We start from the raw sequence: 20,177 nt of genomic DNA on the forward strand, positions 1-20,177 counted from the left end.
GGGTTGTCATCTTACCTAATTCTCAGAAAAATACTTACCCGATCTGAATCAAAATAGCCTACAAACCGTGAAAGTAGGTTAATAATGTTTCAAAATGGCCACCTTTCGTGAGAGTATCTTTTGCCTGTCCATTACAGCGCGTACTGGTGAAGCGGTCAGAGCCACAGAGATAGAGAGAGGACATGTCCCGCTTGTGCTCTAACATCAAGAATAAAAAAGGGTAGCTCCCAGGGACTTCAGTCAAATGTAGAGGCATCAGCTTTCTGGCTGCACCCCAGACTAGCAGTTCGCAGGGGCAGCTGAAGGAGAACGCATGAAGGAAAAAGTTCAGAGAAATGCAATGCCGGGCACATCATAAAGGCAGCATGGAGGAGGCAACACGGGGAAATGACACACAGGAAGCATCAAAAGGAGTTAAAATGCAGGAGGCAGTGCAAGAGCGCAGCATGCATGTGCCAACACAGGTGTGCAGCACAAGGTGCAGGAAGTTATGCAAGGAGACACATCAAGGTGGCAGCATGGAGAAAGTAATGCAGGAGAGCAGCATTCAGGAGGCAAAAGGGCGAAGCAATGCAAAGGAGGAAACAGAAAACTGCATCATTCAGTATGGTAAACATACATACACCTTTGATGAGGTCAGTTCAGTGTGCACAGGAGGCAAAAATAATCATGCACAAGTTGGCAGGAGGCAGGGTCAAGACTGATTAGGATATGGCTGGGTCTAAACTGGAACGGCGTGGCGTGCAAAAAAAATATGGAATTAAATACAATCTGTGACTGTGTGAATATTTATTTGATTGATTCAGCATTCTGTTCATCATCTGTTCTTTTTGCATCTGTCACCCTATGTGAGAAGGGTATGTCCAGACGTGGGTCCCTTGCGGTCATGACCACCAGATTCAAACTAGCCTGGCTGATGAGGGGTGAAACCCCGAAACCGGTCCCAGGGTACTTTTTTCTAGTCCAGGGAGGACCCGGTCTGGCAGTTTGGGCGGACTGTTCCCAATGGATCAGGGTCAAGACTGATTTGCATATGGCTGGGTCGAAACTGGAACGGCGTGACATGCAAAAAAACGATGGATTTAACCCAGATCTGTGACTGTGTTAATGCTTGGTTGATTCAGTATTCTGTCCATCCTCTGTTCTTTATGAAAAAAAAACGATGGATTTAACCCAGATCTGTGACTGTGTTAATGCTTGGTTGATTCAGCATTCAGTCCATCCTCTGTTCTTTTTGCACACAAAACAAACAACGTTTTTTATCATGATGCTGAAGTGTCGCTATTATTCGGCAAGCATGGCTCACGCAAAACAAACTGAAGTTTTATCTCATGTTCATGATGTCAACTTAAAACGCAAGTGCACTACTAGGACTTGCAGCAGCACCAAAAGCAGAAACCCACCCGTCCTCTCCCGCTCCCTCTGAGTAAGCAGTTTTGCTTGGCGCTTCCAAGGCAAGCCGTTGGCGCTAGACGGCTTTGTAGGGTCCGAGCAATTGCTTCAAAAGCATGCGAAATTAGCAGAGTGGAGGTGTCCCAGAGTGGCACATGAGCAGCGCCTGCAGGTGCAAGTAGCAAACTGGATCATCTTCCAAGGGGTGGCCGAGCAATACCCCACATGTTTGTGGAACTCTGTGGAAATGGCAGAGTTTTAGCGGAACTCCGCAAGCTCTGCCCAGGTCTAAAGCAGAGTCTTATGACCACATGAAGTACACCTTGAGGAGGACTTTAGACTATCTACTGAGAAATGCAGGATCAGGTTCAGGGAGACTCTAAAAAACCCAGAGTCGTTCCTGAGTAGATTTTGTAGACTTTTCAGTGAAGACACTAGGTGGCTGGTTGAAAGGTAACAATGTGCATGACAATGATGGGCTGTATAATTTAATTATGAAAGAACACCTATTAAGTATTTGTTATCCAGAAAAGTTGCACCAGTACTCGGTAGACCTCGGTACAGTTTCTCCCCAAAATTTGGGAATGAAGTCGGACCACTGGGTTAAGACTAGAGTGACCAAAACTGCCACAGGTGGTGATGACCAAAAGAAAGGAGTTACTAAGCGTGCCCTGAGCAAATCAGAGTGCACAAATAAGCTGCACTAATCTCCGAGGGTGAGGTGGACCTTGCAACCGTAGCGGTTTGGCCTGCTAGTATGGAAAATACAAACAGCAGCTCTTAATTAATGGTATTGGGGTAGAAGCCATGAGAGATGCTTTCACTGTACCCCAAGGTGTTTGGTACCCAACACCTCCTCTCAATAAACCCACACTGATAATCAGTGTACCAAACACCTTGTCTTAATAAACCCACACTGATTATCAGTGTAGGTTTATTAAGACAAGGTGTTTGGTATCGAACGCCCTAGGGTACAGTGAAGCCATCATGTAGCTAGGGAACTCATAATGATGAGTGTCCAGCCCCTGTGCTCATTATGGCTTCCTTGTGCACTGGTAATATCCATAGGTGAACTTGGACATCATCAGGACATATCCACTCTCACACCTACGCCCTCACGTAGGTGCAGAGCACCCTGCTTTAGGGCTGTACAGTCTGCCATAGGGGTGACTTATCTATACCACATACAGTGCTAACAGGCATGGCATATGCCATGTAGACTCTTCGGTTTTCTCTGCACCAAGACATGCAGGCTGAATGGCAGTTTGCATGAGCTTGGTGAGGGGTATCTTAAGGTAGCACAATTTGTGCAGCAGCCCTTAGGGACCTTCTTTAGGTCCAAAGCCTAGGTACCAGAGTTACCAGTGACTAGGGGCTGGCATGGACTCAAATTTAGAACAATTGTACAGTTTAGGGAAAGAACACTGGTGCTGGGGACCTGGCTCACAGGAACCCAGCACATTTTTAGTCAAAGTTACCCCAGATACCAGGTAAAAAGGACACAGCAAGTGCTTTTATAACAATTTTTGGGAAGTGTCAGAGAGCCTCAGATTAATTTAGCTTATCATACAGAACCTGCATGAGATAGCACAAGTGAGCTTGCAGAAATACTAAATCAAAAAATTCCAAAACTTTTATTCAGACATAGCAAAGGTCAAAGGTATGGTCAAGGAGTTTACATCCTTATTAAAAGTAGTTACTTAGTTTTAGAGGTACTTACTAGGAGAGGCTTTTTAACCACATGGCTGCTGCGGGGATTTTTGCGCTGTGCTGCAAATTGCTATTCTGCTGCAGATATGACGAGCTCAGCTCGTCATCAGCACACGACACCCGTGGGTGATGACGAGCTGAGCTCGTCATCAGCAGCGAAAGGGTTAAGAGAAGAAAGGAAAAATGTCAAGTGCCAAAATATTTCTCGAGCAAAGATTTCAAGAAGAGCTTAAATAAGTTAAGCAACCTAATGGATGCTTGTAAGGAGACGTATATTTTAAGGGAATGTCGGGGGAAAGTTTGGATAATAGAAAATATTTTCTGTACTTATTTGCCCTGTAAGCAATACCTTAATTTCCTTATAACCACAGAAGCCCAAGGAGATAATCGGTTAATGCCGAAGATATTTGCTGGTATTTCAATGAAATGCTTTAGAAGTTAAAAAACTGCATCTCGCCTCGACTGGAGGCAAGAGGAGAGGATGGGTGTGATATGGCCATATTTCTTTGGAACAAGGACACAGCGCACAGGATAGTTACTCTTTAGGTGTAAAGGCTCTTCTTTGTAAATCCAGATGGTAAAGCAATGACAGTCAAGGTGAGAAAGGACAAAGGGCTGCGCTGAGTTTTAAGTCATTTGGAGGTTGGAAAGTCTTGCGGTTATGAAGACGTTTAAAGGCCCGATTACTAGAGGGTTGGTTAATTCCTACCTATGTGTAAACCCTGTTTACACATGGGGAGAAGTTACAAGTTTGAAGGCATTTAACGCAACTGATAATTATCTAATACATTAGGTCAAACCTGCCAAAATTTAACAGGAGAAAAACATGATATTTACCGTATTATGCAGATTTTTGTGAGCTAAACACCGAAATCAACATGTTATTTGCCACAAACTCGTAAAAGATGTTTATTTATTTAATAATGTACCCTTTGTTATCATTATTTAGAAGGGATGTCAAATAACACCTAAACTCGTATTCAGGCCCCAAGTTGGAAAATGCTAATTTGGCTAGAGCCTTAATGTAGGCTTCAGGATTATGTTTTCTATCTAATATGAATTCCAATAATTTGGCTTGGTGAATCAATCCCAGGCTCAATGCCTGCAAATCAGATTACATTTACTGTTCACACAAAGTCAGGTTTCGGTGAGAGGAGAAGAAATTTTTGTTTTTAGTTCATTTATTTTTTAACAAACTTTGTAGCTAGTTTTGATTGTTGGTTAGGCTGGAGGTTAAGATGGTGTGATTAGGGTTAGTGAAGACTCTAAAGTTTAACAAGTATTGTTAGAAATGGGGTTTATGGTTGGCTAGGGTATACACCTCAGCCAGGCAGAACCCACCAATCTAGTCAGGGTAAGGGATTTACACAGTCAAGATAACCCCTGCTCCAGGGTCGGCCTTAGGCATGTGCAAGCTGTGCACCAGCACAGGGCCGCCAAACCCCAGGGGTCGCCACGCCAATATATATATCCTTAATATAATAATCCTGAGGATGGATACATATTTGTGTGGCGGCCCCTGGCAGGGATTTGGCGGCCCCCGGCTCTGTTCCACTTCCAAATACCCTGACCCCCCTACTATTCACTGGCCTCCGCGCCTGCGTTCCTCTTTGTTCCTGATTGGCTTCTTTTTTCCCTACCCACTGCTGGCCCGCTGGTACAGGCGTATATAACATTGCAAGCATAATGAAGAGAATTTGAGTACACAAATCTGGTTATTCGAAACTAAAGAGAAAGGCGGCTCAGCAGGCTTTCGTAGCATCACAGGAAGGAGCAATCCTGAACTTTATCACCCAAGGGAAACCTAAAGATGGAGAATCCTCCGGCCAGAGTACTGCTGACGCACTAGGTAAAACAGGCACGGACGACCATAAAGAAGAACAAAAAAATGATGATATCCATGAGCAGAATGATACTCTTGGCGGACCCTGGCAGGGATGTTTCCAGGCAAAGAGGCCACCGATTCTTTCCCTGTGGTGGGGGGGGGGGGGGCTGTGGGTCTGGGGCCCCTGTCATGGCGCTGGCACTGCAGCCGTCTGTGCCAGTCCCTCATGTTGTGTCGTGCATCACAATATACCCTCCTCCTAAATTTTTTTGTTCTGAGACAAATTTGCAAGGGTAGGAGCAGTCGCAGGTACTGGTCATCTAACGCCTTTTCTGGACGTTTTATTAAAACACCTTCCTGAGCTCCGGGGGGCTCTGCCGAACCCAGACCCCCTCTTCCGGAGCCCCCTACCTACGCTCCCTGCCCAGGGCCGCCATGAGCCTAGAGCCCCCCATGCCTGCTCACCCTCTTGGTAGCTTGGCAGAGCAGTCAGACTTATCCCAGAGGCAATGTGTACAGCGTTTGCACAACACACACACACACACACACACACCAGTGATGCACTAGGCACACCACAAAAAGAGACTCCACAAGGTTATATAAAAAATATCCTTTGTATTATACACAAAACACATTAGACCACGTCACATAAATCACTTCAGCACTAGGCAATTGTCATAAGCTTAACAGGATATAAATCAGTTGGCCAACCAGACCACTGTCATAATAATGCATAGATTATAGATCCCTTTGCCTTGTAGGCAATTGGCATAACCCCAAATTGAGTGCAATACAGTAAACACTAATCGTTTGTATTAGATCATAACATCACTTCCACTTGTACATATTATGCAAGTTATGTCATAAACACACAAGGAGCAGCTTCTGCACACCTAATACAAGAACTAGGGTGCTCCTGTTAATAATATTTGTTATTTTGGCCAGTATAAGGCCTACATCAGAATATTTGGGCATGAGCCTGTGCAGGATTCGAAAATCACCGGGTATCATCTTGAACCAGTAGGATGCTGCTTTCCTGCTCTCCTACTACTTTTGGTATGGTAATTTCACCAAAACTATGATGCTCCTGTTGGCAGAGAGACCTTACTTGGTATACCCGCATATGTAAATTGTCTGAAGTGCAGCTTCCCGTGAATGTGCGGTGCCGCTGCTGCTGCTGGCTTAGGACACTAGGATACCCAGAGAAATGCCCCAAGGTATGGGCCAGGACGAGGGGGCGAACATGCATTGCTGCCTTCAGGGGGAGGACCTCCCTAGGTCTCCAGCCCACTTTATGCATCCATCAGTAGCCCGGGACCGCACGGGGTAGCTGCACCGTATATTGTCAGGCTCAGCCCCCCCCAAGCACCAGAGGCTGAGCTTGCCAGCGCTCTACCTTGCCCAATGACGAGATGAGGCTGAAGTCCAATGGCCCAAAGTAGAACTGCAGCCGTGCCTGGAGCCCTTCCCGGGTCTATGTGGTGCGCTGGGCCACTTATCCCCCAGCGGGTGCAGCCCGCGGTGGCTGGTGGGAGCCCGCAAGCTTCTGGCATCCTCTGGCGGTTGGGCCCCATCTCCTTCTGTCATTGGCTTTGCTCCGGCAACGAAGAGGAACGCCCAGCTGGGATTCGTCTCTGCTGGGGCGCCGCAATGATATGCAGCCCAGGCCACTGAGCAGAGCCCTAGCTTCAAATGCGAACCGCAGATGCCGGAAAGACAGGTCACACAGGAGGGAGGAGCGCTTCCTCACCTCAGCTCTCCCCTCCGGTGGCTCCAAGACCACCAGGAAAGTGTAGCGCTCAAAACACACTATGATAGAAGGCCTTTAAACAGCATTCTTCAGGTGCAGTACTAAAAAACAAAGGTGCACACGCTCCTTTCACTTGAGGCCAGTGCAGTGCCAACAAAAGTGCTCCTTCACTGGAAAGCACTGGGCTACAAAACAAAGCACTCCTATCACACTTCCCTCCTTCCAAACAGAAAGGTATGAGGACCATCCAGTCCTTTTCCTGACCCAGGCAACCACTGCAGGCCGTCCCTCCCCAAACAAGTACGGGGCGGAGCTCCTCACACAGCTTCTCCAGCTCTCCTCCCAGGTAGGTCACTCTTTTTAGATATAGCATAGATCTTTCTCCTGAAGCCTTTTGTATCCCTGAAACTTCCAACAGGAGGCCAGCACACACAAGGCCTTAGATATTAGTCACAAGCAGGATACCATAGCAATGTAAAAAGAGTCAGTCCTTTTCCTCCACCACAGACAGAAGTAGCAACAACTGCAGGCCAACCCACCCCTCACGCAGAAAAGGTAGCACTCCTAACACAGTCCTTCCACTCTCCTTCTTGGCAGGGTCCTCTTGTTCATTGAAGTAATCCAATGTGAAGTCCTGGGGTTTTAGGTGCAATGCTTAGTCCCCATTTTGTCTTGGTTCTCTTTGCTGTAAGTGTCTCTGAACCCAGTCCAAAACAGTCCTGTCCTCCCTGGTGCAGCATGACCACAGGGGGCGGAGACACCATTGCGAAAAAGGAGACACAGCCTATTCAGGTGCAAGCGAAACTCCTCCCACAACACTAAATACAGACCAGGTCTATTCAGGCCAGCGAGGAGTCGATAACCCCCCTAGTGACTGTCTAGAGTGAATGCACATCCCAGCTCCTGTCACTCAAACACCAAACGCTGAATATACAAACAGCCAAGGCACATAGAATGGTAAAGTAAGAAAATGCCCACTTTCTAAAAGTGACATTTTCAAACAGAATTTACAAACCACCTTTACCAAAAGGTGCGTTAATAAATTCTAGGTTCAGAGAGCCTAAACTCAATTTTTCTATCTTTTCCCTATGAAAAGCTACACATGTAAAACTGTTACAATGCAGCCCCAATGATAAGCCAATGGGACAGAAAGCCTTTCAATAGTGAAACATGAAATAAACCGTATTTCACCATCAGGAAATGTCAAACACACTAGTACATGTCCTACCTTCCACGTACACTGCACCCTACCCATGGAGGTAACTTGGGCCTATCTTAGGGGTGCCTTACATGTAAGGATAGGTTTGAGCCTGGCAAGTGGGTGCATTTGCCAGGGGAACATGGTAGTTCACAACTGCACGAGCAGACACTGCAGTGGCAGGTCTGAGTTACATTTACAGGGCTACTCATGTTGGTGCCACAATAAGTGCTGCAAGCCCACTGGTAGCGTTCGATTTACAGGCCCTGGCTCACACTGAGCACTTAACTAGGGGCTTACCAATAAATCAAATATGCCAATCATGGATAACCAATCATTGTCAAAATTTATACAGAGAACATATGCACTGTAGCACTGATCAGCAGTGATAAAAGAGCCAAGAATCCTATAGCCAACAAAATCAGGGTCTGAAAAATAGGAGGCAAAAGGTTTGGGGATAAACCATTCATAAGGGCCAGGTCTAACAGGTGTCATATTCATAAAGATGATGCTCAGTACTTAATGTGTTTAGAAGTGTCCCAAGAAGCAAGTATGGAGGATCAGCAAACATGTTCAATGTAAGAGTGCTGGAACTCCAGGTAGAACAGCCAAGCTGGAGTTAGGGAAGTGAATTCACTTCTAAACCACCAGTGAAATCAAGCAAACACGTCCCCATTTATTACAACTACACCAAACACTATTCACGATTGCAGTGCCCAGTGGTGTGTCTGTACAGCCATTCAAAATGGAGTGAGAGTAGGACCGTCATTATGGTCCGTATGCAATCTTAGAAAACATTAGGCAATCCTGAGTATGCCACCTCTACCAAGTTCACCTTTGCAAGGCAGCCTATTTCTGTGACTTTCCACAACTCTGAAGGGGACCACCATCCATCCTGATCTCTATGTTCCAACCCTCAAATTCTGCACCCTCCCCCCCCCCCATATCCCAGCTTTGTTACTTCCTAATGCTATGCATATTTTCCATTAACCTACAGGTAGAGGTGGAAAAGCCACTGAAAGCTTGAGCAGTGCTTGGCTTGGCTCATCTCGAGGTCCTCTTGAAACCTCCAGGGCAAAAGTGAAGCCGAGGTTCGGGCTCTTCTTACCTATGCTCCTCTGTGACACGAATTAAAGAAAACACATTAACATTTGATGTAAAAAGAATTTAGAAAGGGATACCGAATTAGTGGCTGAAATGTACAATGTCAAACCAGAAAACATGGAATCAATCCCAGCTTCCCCGCTTAGCCAAATTGTGTGATCCTAGGCAAATATTGTATTTCACGGAGCTTTCTTTTTCTTCATTATCACCTCTGAGAACACCTTCAAATACAGGCGTTCAGAACGTGTATTATGTTGCTCTAAGCGTATTAATAATCTAACCAATACACACGGTGCACGTGACAAATGATTTGTATCTTAATTCACTAATAACATTGCCCAGGGTGGGTGCAGGAATATTTCTAAATTCATGTTTAAAAAGATGTTTTTAATGCGCACCTCAGTGCTTTAATGAGTAATGCAGTGCTAAAACCTAATGTGCTACAGTGAAACGCTACCGCGTGGTATAAAAATACTCTGAGAAGAGACGTTATCATATTTTTACCCGAAGTTTTTGCATGATTTACATGTCAAATAGTTTTAGGGCTGGGCTCGTGTACGTGTGTGAGTCAGGCCGTCCTGAACACTCACAAGTGTGCCTATTACACAGGGATGCGCCCACGTATCCACGTAGCGCACTCAACTCCATTTGTTAGCCTAACGCACCCGGACAGTTGCGTTACCTGTTAGTGCACCTTCAACTTGATTAAATCTTCCACTCTAATTCCTCAACTTTCTCATCAACCCCTTGCTGTGCGCCTGCGCCTATCCCTTCAACTGCTCGTGTACTAGCTCCCATAGCCCTGGTCCAGCTCCCCCTGTATATGTTTCGGTTCACCCACATGTACCCACTGGACTGTGCCCCTCCCCAGACTCGGAGCTCAGCAATGTTCCTCTATTCGGCCAGCTTCCTAGCTCTGTGCCTGCCACTTGAACAGGGTACACCCTGCAGAACTCGGCCTCCTGTGAAGCTCTCTCCCATCTCTGCATCAGTTCCCAGCTCCGAGCCCTCCCTAGCAGCACCTCACCCCCGACCGCGGTGGGAAAGCTCTGCTGTCTCCCCGCACCTGAAATCTTTAGTTACCAGGTCAACAAAACCGTGCCAATGTGCATAACCCTGAACTGCCAAGACGGCCGGCCTCGAATCTTGGCACATGCGCTCACTGAACCCTCATGGAGCCGTGCCAATGCCAGCTCGGTTCCTGGTGGCACTGCTGCATTGGCTGGCACCGTACCCCGACTCTCCCATCCAGGTCACATGTCCCTCAGCTGCACTCCGTGTCTCTGGAGTCACCCGACCAGGACGCGCTCATCCCACGCCCTCCCTCGCACACGGCTCTCCGTATCAGGCTCCCTGAAGGCTCCCTCTGGACGCCTCCTCTTTCGCTATTCTTGGAATTCCAAAGCCCCTTCTTTCAACCCAGCGCCAAGCGCTCCCCGCTGGGTAACAATCCGCAGATAATCCACTCGGTGAATCCGGAGCCACAGACAATGTAAACAATGACGTCAGCCGGATTTACCGCACCCAATGCTTCCGTTCACCTTCCTGGCCTCGGTGAGAGAAGCGGCGTAGAGCCCTGGAGCGCTGGTGCCAAGGTCTCTCTAGCCCCCCCTAAAGGCACAGGAGCGAAAGCCTGGCAGCCGCCCCGGAGAGAGTGACTGGCAGACTGCCTGCCCGCCTGCCCAGTGAGAGGGAACAGTTTATATCTATTCTGAAGGAGAGTGCCCTTGTTAGCTTTACACTAAATGTGTCGGTCTCGCCGAGAGTTGTCCAGGACTTTAATTGGGCCGAAAAAGTTTTGCGAGGAAGCGGAGGTGATTGGCCTAAAACGCGTAACTGGGAATCCTTTTCCAGAGGCCTGTCCTACCTAATTAAGGACTGCGCTTAAAATACATACAATAAAATTCCATGTTTCCCATAGCCTACAATCCGACCAGCATTTTGGCGCCTCTCTCTGAGTTTTTTGTTCTTGCATCCAGACATATCACACAGTAATAGACATGGCACCTATTGGCTTTACCAATGCCTATTAGCAGTATCAAATGAACGAGCAACAATGGTTATTGTTGTGAATAAATAACAGTGAAAATGTTTAAATTCTGAAGATATGAGACTGAGAAATAAAGATTACTAAGGTCTGTGGAAGGGACGGTAGCTTTCGGAATGTCTCAATCCCTCCAGTTCTTCCCTTCTCCTGGCTTTTACAGCCATCTAGACATTCACAGCCGTTTTCTACTCCCAGCTTTCTGGAAACTTCCACTTGTATATCTAACACTTCATCTCTTTCCAGTTTAACACCCTCTTTTCACTCTTTCCTGCGTGCACTTCCTTGCACGTCCTTCACTTCACCACTCACACACGCAACGCGCCCACTCACCTCTGATGTGTATTTTATTTTACTTTAATGCTGTCAAGATTTCAACAGCTGTGTACCTCCTTTGTGCACTTTCACAAAGAAACACAGTTAAAATTGGCACGCATGACCACTGTATGTGTGATCTGCCGAGACGAGAGGTCAATGACTGGATGAGCATGTATTCTGGACATGCGCCTTGAGAAACTTGTACCAGCATTAGTCTCAGCTCTAGCGCTCCCAATTGTGGCCTGTTACAAACACCCACCCACACACAAACTGTATTCACAAAGATCACTAAACAAGACTCATTTCACTGTACTCCACGAAAAAAGCACACAGAAACAACATCCTGGAAAAAGCAAACACTTTCAAGTAATGCAAGATTAGGTAAAACATGAAATGTAAAAGGGTCTGCATAGGCAACATGGATTACCTTCATGCTTTTTACACTCATTATTCAGAAATCGACCAGTGTTGTTCACGGCAAAGCTAAGGACATGAATATATGGGCCGATAGGCACCCATTTCATTGTCAGATTTTAATTACTGCTGGGTCTGAAACCCAGAGGGACCCATCTCACTTAAAACTTTGGAGTTGGCCTGAAGTTCACAATACAAATATGTGCATCTTATGTAGCCACATGGTCATGGGTCAGATAGGGACATGTGTGTGCAGAAACATGTTGGCTGGCCAAAGACAAATAGAACTGTGAGTTTATTTTGTTCAATTAACATGATTTGGTGTATCAGGATTGTTTTGCTACATGCATTTGTCACTCTGATTGGTCTCCTGGCTCTAAAACTTCCCAGAACAACCACACGCTTAGGCTTGGCTCTGTGTTGGCCCCCAGTGTCAAAACACGAACACTGCAGGGGCCGTCTGAAAACAATAGTAACAAAGGGGGTATCTATGCATTATGGGACTTGTAGTTATTCCATGTACAACTGGGGGCTACAGATTCTCAGCATCATAAGTTTTTAAACAGGTGCTAGGGGTTGACGGTAGAGCAACATGGCAGACGTGTAGGGTTTATACGGCATGTCTGGTATTTTTAAGCCCAGGCCAGTAACAAGTTTGGGAAAATCAGATAAATCCTATATTTTTCCCCTATGAAACAATCCTAAAACAGCAAGCACACGAAGAACTCAGCTAAGAAGTATTTGAGAGCGGTTGAAATAACTTCAGGATGGTTATTAGAGCAGACAGATAATTCTAACAATGTTATACAAATTCAAATTCCTGTTCACCTAGCAGGTTTTGGCCAGAATAGAAAAAGATAATCACATGGAAATATTTTTTCCTGCAAAGCTGGCAACAGTCCTGGGATTAGAAAAATGTCCTCTGGGAACCCAAAAATTGGCGTTCAAGGTGTGACACAGGAAAGGGGAAGGAGTAATCAGGGCTTTAAGTGGACCGGGTCTCCCCGGTTCTTAGCACCAGCAGTTTTTTTAAGGGGGCCTCGAAACGGGTCTCTATCGGGCACAGGAGGTCCGTTTTTTTCCAGACTGCAGTGACAGCAGGCATATCGACGTGTGCGTGGTGAGAGGAAGGGAAATCCTTTAAAGAGAGTCAAAAAGAGAAAGGAAATCCACAGAGAAACAAACTCAGAAGCAGCAACATTGTGGTGGTGTCACCAGGGTTTTAAGTGGAAGTTTTTTTCAATATTATATACAATCTATAGTTGCTGCTTATTTATCTTATGCAACTAACAACCATTGACAAAGCCAATAGTCCTGACTTGTAGGTATGATGTAACTTGTTGTTTCATATAGCTGGACGCAATGACAGGAACAGCAAAATACAAGTCGGGCGACACACTTTACTCAACAGATTTTTAGCTTACATGTTTTTAAGCCACGCCCTTAATTACATTGACCTCGCCCCTTTGAGAAACCCCCAATTTTTTTATCCCACTTAAAACCCTGGGAGTAATGAAAAGCGGAGTTTGACACTTATGGGCAAGAATGACACACGTGACAGTACATCTGTTCTGGCTTAATTGGTCACAAAGACGCTCTATTTTGAAAAATCTTACAAGGCGAAGACACCTGCTGCAGTGATATCTGTGAGTCCATGCATTTTCAGAGTGATTACAACGGTAAAATAAATCGGATGTGTAATGCAGTTCTGGAAGAGTTTGGTGTTTTGTTCAGTTTCTGCTCATTAAGTCGCCTAGAGGGTTAACGTGGTTGCTGTAAAGCACATCATGTAGCATGCAGATCAAAGATTGTATATGTTATATGAATAGGTAAGTAGGTTATTGCTTTCGCTACAGAGATCCTTTTATTACTGCCAATTCATAAATTGCAATCCTTCTATTTATAGCACAGTGAGCCATCAGCCAACATTTAGGCGCTGCATACAAACTGCAAGTCATTGGTTTAGATCATTACTGTTTTTTTCCAATCCAGTATTAGCCTAAGCTTGCAAAGAAGGGTTTCTTTGGGTAGTAATAAAGTCTTTTTAGTAACCCCGGGCAGTGAACTCTGCTCCGCCAGCAGAGTTTTGCCAACTCCGCGCTCCATTGAGAATGAGGAGTTCAGGCAAAACTCCTACTCAGCAGCAGAGTGGAGTTAGCTGGCCGCTGCCCACGTCCAAAAGCAGTAAAAAAAAAAAAGCACTTACCTGTTGTGGCGTCTCTGGGCTGCCCTCCTGCTCACCGTGGCCTCTCTCTTCTCCTAGTCCTCGCCGTTCTTGTCCACGCAAACCCTTGCGATGTACGTCTTGGGAGGACTGCCCATGCTCAGTTCTCACAAGACGTATGACAGAGATTTGAAAGGAAAGAGACCACGGTGAGGAGGGCAGCTTGGAGACGCCACAGCAGGTAAGTGCTTTTTTAAAATTGCTTTTCAAATTTTTAATTGCGGAGGGGAGTTGAGTTCCACAGAGTTTTTTCCAACTCTGTGGAACTCTGTGTGGTGGCACTCCGCTAGTGTCTCTCTATGCCTGGTGTTAGCTCTCTGGCACTCACCACTCAACCAAGTAACACTATAAAAGAATCCCATAAAAAAATAGTTAATTGCCATTGAAATCGATCGTTATTTTTGTAATTACACATACGCATAGATACAGTGCATGCACATTCTTTACATAGGGGAGATGAACAGAATTAAAAATCTGCTTTCAAATCAGTTTCTCTTAAGTGCTTGTGAAGTGATAACAAGCTGCGGGCCTTGGTTTCCCTCCAGTGCATTGGCATCTTGATGTTGGGCTCCAGGTGGCTCCCAGCCAAGATAATACTTCAACACAAGAAGGGCTGATGACCCTTTACATGAGGCCTTTGTTTTGGACCCCACTGGAATTGAAAATAAGAAGGCCCCCCTTGCCACTTGTAGGTGACTGAACAGAACAAAAACCAGGCAACATGCCGACACTGCTGAATTATGTCAGACATATTACACCAGGACATATTTTGCAGGTCGGCCGGATCTCATTCCCAGATCTGGCTCAGAAATACCTGGCGGAACCGGGATACTGCAGAGTCCATCTAAATTCTTGCGCTGTTGGCAACTCTATCCTGCATCTCTTCCTCTTTCACACCCATACCCTCCACAGCCCACCCTTCCATCACTCATCCTTACCAGTTAGATGAACTACTGATGGAATCACTTTGCATTTTTTGAAATACTCGTCGGTTTCCGAATCCACCACCAGCAACCGCGTCTCGTCACCTCCAACCTTAATGGCGGTCACCACCTCGGAGTGCTGCTTGCCTTCCATGCACACACCGTTCACCTGGAAAGGGAATCACAGCAAGTGTGAGAAGAGAAATCCAGTGTTTGTGCTATCAGATGGAATCAGGCCCAAGGAGCCCACTGGCAATGGCTGGTACATAGAATGCCATGTTGGCATGACATTTCTTTGCAGCCGGTTTTGAATTGGGAATGGTTGGACTCTCCCATGTCAATATAAGTTGGAAGTAGTTTTTATGTATTTGTATTTTTAGGTAGCACTGTGACTGCACATGGAAAACCATTCTGCTGCACTAGGTTTTCAAAAGCCAGAGCATAGTTACATTTAAACATGTGGCTTGGTCACTCATGTAGGGGCACAGTGGATATTGTAAGGGAGCAAAACCTTATGGGTGAAGTTTAGTTGTCACCAGTTTTGGGCCTTTAAGAAGGATTTGTAATTATTTGCGGAATTGGTGGCATTATGAGGTGCAGTGGATGGGAGGTCTGAAGGTTTTTAATTCTTCTTATTCTGCCCTGCTGCAGTTTGATGTGACTTTCTGGCTTTGGTAACCCAATAATGTAGACACATGGTCATTAAAATATTCCTGTTCTAAAACATCTTTTACTTTTGATTTGAGGTTTGCATTGTTTTCAATGTATTGGCAGTTAGGAGAATCAATAAGTTATATAGGTTTATTTTATACAGGCTATGTCACCTATCGAGTCTGTTTTGAGAAGTGTGCTACTTTTGAGAATTTGCAGATCGGATTTCACTTTCCACCTCGTTTAAATGTATTATATTTGCACAAATTGAAAGCCTACTAATGTAGTATTGCCTTGAACAAACTGACCCAGTGAGAAGCTTGCCATCCCAGGACCCGGATTGGCCTTTTATTCAAGATAGGACAGTAGCTTACAAGAGAGAGGAACATAGGTGAGACTATGTATAGCCTTACAGCTAGAGCGGTCGACGTCGAATCTGGGGAACCGGGTTCGATTCGCGCCAACGCTGCTCAACATCCTGTGATTCACTTAATCTCCCTGTGCCTAACAAAAATGAATGTGTACTTGTGTAACAGAACTGGTGCTATGATACCTGATATCTTCGGGTCTAGTTTGCGCTATATAAAACTCTAAAAAAGAAAAAAAAGAAAAAAAAAGGGAAGGGGGTGCTACTCTTCGGAGGATGTCAGCTTTTAGTTGAAGACCACGAGGAGCACAGTGCGATTGGTTGTAGTGGGAACAATTCACATTAATTGATAACGTGTATTGATTGTCCCGGTGGTTGGCTGGGAAGGTAAAATACAGTATCAGATGTCTAATCTGGACTTTTTGAGCATTCGGTACCCAGTAGCCCCAAGGCCTTAAAATCGAACAGCATCCCTGGACACTGCGTGTTTAAGACAACCTCACCAATATCGCAACCCAGTATCATTCTCACACTTAGCACAGGTAACTGTGTGCACAGGACTGACTGAGGCTCACAGGGGTGACCCTGGATAAGCTGCTCAAGGGATACACAATGCAATGCAAACTGTAACGTACAAGTAAGTGTATTTTTCATTTTAATCTTTGTAAAAAGGGAAAAGATGTAATGTACAAGTAAGTGTGTTTATGTTCATATGTTCATGGCACGCTCAGGCGCGCTCAATTTTTTACTTTGATTACGTTGTGCTGTTCCATGGAGCGCACTTTTGGAGAGAATGTTTCTCTTCAAAAGTGCATCGCTTGTGAAACAACCTCCTTCTTGATGTTAAACTGATAACTTGCCATTCGGCTGTTGGACTTCTTCATGCTCGGATGTGCTCCTGTGTTTTGCTGCCTAAACTTCAAATAAACTATTTAATAGTTTACAACCTCAATTATCTTCATTATTTAACTTTACACAAACCCTGCTGCACAAAGAAATATACAACGCAGACGCAATGCAGACAGATATATACAAGGCTATACTGGGTACAATGCACACATTGTGATACGGCAAGCTGCACTACCGTCTACATGGTGAGGTGTACAATGCACAACCAGCTACAGCGAGTGGAGTAAAACACACAACCTAATGTACAAGAGAGGTGTACAACGCATAACTCGCTGCATGGAGAGTTGTACAACGCTTAGCCCAACACACAGATGTGTAAAGCACACAGACCACTAAGTGATGTAAAAATATGTCATACTCTAGATGTGGAATATATGAACAGCCACACTCACAGGCGTACACCATAACCCTACTCCGAGGAGCACGTCACATAAACTACTACACGTTCAGAGATGTACAACACAACCCGCAACTTCGAAACACTGCACACGGTACATAATGCACAACCCTACATGCGGTAAGGTATACACCATAAAACCTGCTGCACTGCAATGCACAATCTGCCAAGCAGTGTGGCGCACAATACACAATCTACCACGTGGCGAGGTAGCCAATGCACAACCCGCTCCACGTGGAGGTGTACACCACAGAACCTGCTGCACTGAGGGTGTAGAACAGATGCCGCCACATCTGTGAATTATCTGAGCAGCGGGTGCACGCATAGCACTACAGCACAGCTATGACGTCACTGGAGCCATGCCTCTTACCGACCACAAGGACATAAGACGGGAAGCAGAGAAGCCATAAACACAAGCGGCACGAGGGCACGGAGTGGTGATAAGAGGCTAGCAGTGAGCACGTCACAGGGCGCTGATGGTGCGGTGGGGGTGTAATGACCAGTGTATCAGCTGCAGGCTTGAGGTAGTACTGTGGGGGCGGGAGGGTGGGGTGAACGGTGATGACTGGTGAGTCAGACCCAGGGAACGGCCCTGGGAGGCACTGCCGGCACATAGCAATAAACACGCTGCACCCAGCTTCCTATCTAGAACACCCGGGCAAATCCATGATAACCCTCAGAGACAGCGCGGGGGCGCAAAAAAAGAGACGAGGAGAGAGTACAAGTAGAAAAAGAGAAACAGAGAAGTGGAAAGAGGACTCAAAGGAACAGAGAGAGAGGGGAATATCAATGAGAGAAAATAGAGGGGGTGGAGGGAATACAGGGCGGAGAGAAGAGACCACCAGAGGGCCAACATGAAGAAACTAAGCGAATCACTGAGGAGAATTACAGAAAAGAGGCAGACAGGGTAGAACTAGAGAGACAGAGTAATAGACATTGAGAGACAAAGAGGGTAGAGCTGAGGAGGTAGATATAGAGAGACAGAGGTCGAGCCTAGGAGACAGGGGACCGAGCTAGAGATAAAGAGAGCACAGATCTTGAGAAAAAGATGGTGAGATCTAGAGAGCTAGTCGCTAGCAGCGCAGAGCTAGAGAGCCTGGCGGTAGCAGTGCAGAGCTAGAGAGCCAGGCGGAAGCAGCGTAGAGCTAGAGAGCCTGGCGGTAGCAGTGCAGAGCTAGAGAGCCAGGCGGAAGCAGTGCGGAACTCGCAGTGCAGAGCTAGAGAGCAAGGCGGTAGCAGCGCAGAGCTAGAGAGCCTGGCGGAAGCAGAGCGGAACTCGCAGTGCAGAGCTAGAGAGCAAGGCGGTAGCAGCGCAGAGCTAGAGAGCCAGGTAGTAGCAGTGCAGAGCTAGAGAGACAGGCGGTAGCAGCGCAGAGCTAGACAGCCAGGTAGTAGCAGTGCAGAGCTAGAGAGACAGGTGGTAGCAGTGCAGAGCTAGAGAGCCAGTCGGTAGCAGTGAAGAGCTAGAAAGCCAGATGGTAGAAGTGCGGAGCTCGCAGTGCACAGCTAGAGAGCCAGGCGGTAGCAGTGCAAAGCTAGACTGCCAGACGGTAGCAGTGCAGAGCTAGAGAGCCACGCGGTAGCAGTGCAGAGTTAGAGCGCCAGGCGGTAGCAGTGCAAAGCTAGAGTGCCAGATGGTAGCAGCGCAGAGCTAGAGAGCCAGGGGGTAGCAGTGCTGAGCTAGAGAGGGAGGAGGTAGCAGTGCAGAGCTAGAGAGTGAGGAGGTAGCAGTACTGAGCTAGAGAGGGAGGAGGTAGCAGTGCAGAGCTAGAGAGCCAGGTAGTAGCAGCGCAGAGCTAGAGCGCCAGGCGGTAGCAGTGCAAAGCTAGAGTGCCAGATGGTAGCAGCGCAGAGCTAGAGAGCCAGGGGGTAGCAGTGCTGAGCTAGAGAGGGAGGAGGTAGCAGTGCAGAGCTAGAGAGCCAGGCGGTAGCAGTGCAGAGCTAGAGAGCCAGATGGTAGCAGCCCAGAGCTAGAGAGCCAGGCGGTAGCAGTGCAGAGCTAGAGTGCCAGATGGTAGCAGCGCAGAGCTAGAGAGCCAGGGGGTAGCAGTGCAGAGCTAGAGAGCCAGGCGGAAGCAGTGCGGAACTCGCAGTGCAGAGCTAGAGAGCAAGGCGGTAGCAGCACAGAGCTAGACAGCCGGGTAGTAGCAGTGCAGAGCTAGAGAGACAGGCGGTAGCAGTGCAGAGCTAGAGAGCAAGGCGGTAGCAGCGCAGAGCTAGAGAGTCAGTCGGTAGCAGTGCAGAGCTAGAAAGCCAGGTGGTAGAAGTGCGGAGCTCGCAGTGCACAGCTAGAGAGCCAGGCGGTAGCAGTGCAAAGCTAGACTGCCAGACGGTAGCAGTGCAGAGCTAGAGAGCCACGCGGTATCAGCGCAGAGCTAGAGAGCCAGGCGGTAGCAGTGCAGAGTTAGAGAGGGAGGAGGTAGCAGTGCTGAGCTAGAGAGGGAGGACGTAGCAGTGCAGAGCTAGAGAGCCAGGTGGTAGCAGCGCAGAGCTAGAACGCCAGGCGGTAGCAGTGCAAAGCTAGAGTGCCAGATGGTAGCAGCGCAGAGCTAGAGAGCCAGGGGGTAGCAGTGCAGAGCTAGAGAGCCAGATGGTAGCAGCCCAGAGCTAGAGAGCCAGGCGGTAGCAGTGCAGAGCTAGAGAGCCAGATGGTAGCAGCCCAGAGCTAGAGAGCCAGGCGGTAGCAGTGCTGAGCTAGAGAGGGAGGAGGTAGCAGTGCAGAGCTAGAGAGCCAGATGGTAGCAGCCCAGAGCTAGAGAGCCAGGCGGTAGCAGTGCAGAGCTAGAGAGCCAGATGGTAGCAGCCCAGAGCTAGAGAGCCAGGCGGTAGCAGTGCAGAGCTAGAGTACCAGATGGTAGCAGCGCAGCAGCCCAGAGCTAGAGAGCCAGGCGGTAGCAGTGCAGAGCTAGAGAGCCAGGGGGTAGCAGCGCAGAGCTAGAGAGCCAGGGGGT

At 47.2% G+C, this 20,177-nt stretch overlaps 1 protein-coding gene across 1 annotated transcript in view; it reads right to left on the reverse strand.

The window, feature by feature from the left end:
- NHERF1 (NHERF family PDZ scaffold protein 1) overlaps window positions 1-20,177 on the reverse strand; it is a 203,636-nt gene that overhangs the window by 56,250 nt on the left and 127,209 nt on the right. Inside the window, exon 3 of the mRNA XM_086930811.1 lies at window positions 14,918-15,071. Coding sequence (XP_086786937.1) covers window positions 14,918-15,071 — 154 coding nt within the window. The remainder of the gene's footprint in view (window positions 1-14,917; window positions 15,072-20,177) is intronic.

Source organism: Lissotriton vulgaris, chromosome 7, assembly GCF_964263255.1.
Source record: "Lissotriton vulgaris chromosome 7, aLisVul1.2, whole genome shotgun sequence".
Taxonomy (NCBI): domain Eukaryota; kingdom Metazoa; phylum Chordata; class Amphibia; order Caudata; family Salamandridae; genus Lissotriton; species Lissotriton vulgaris.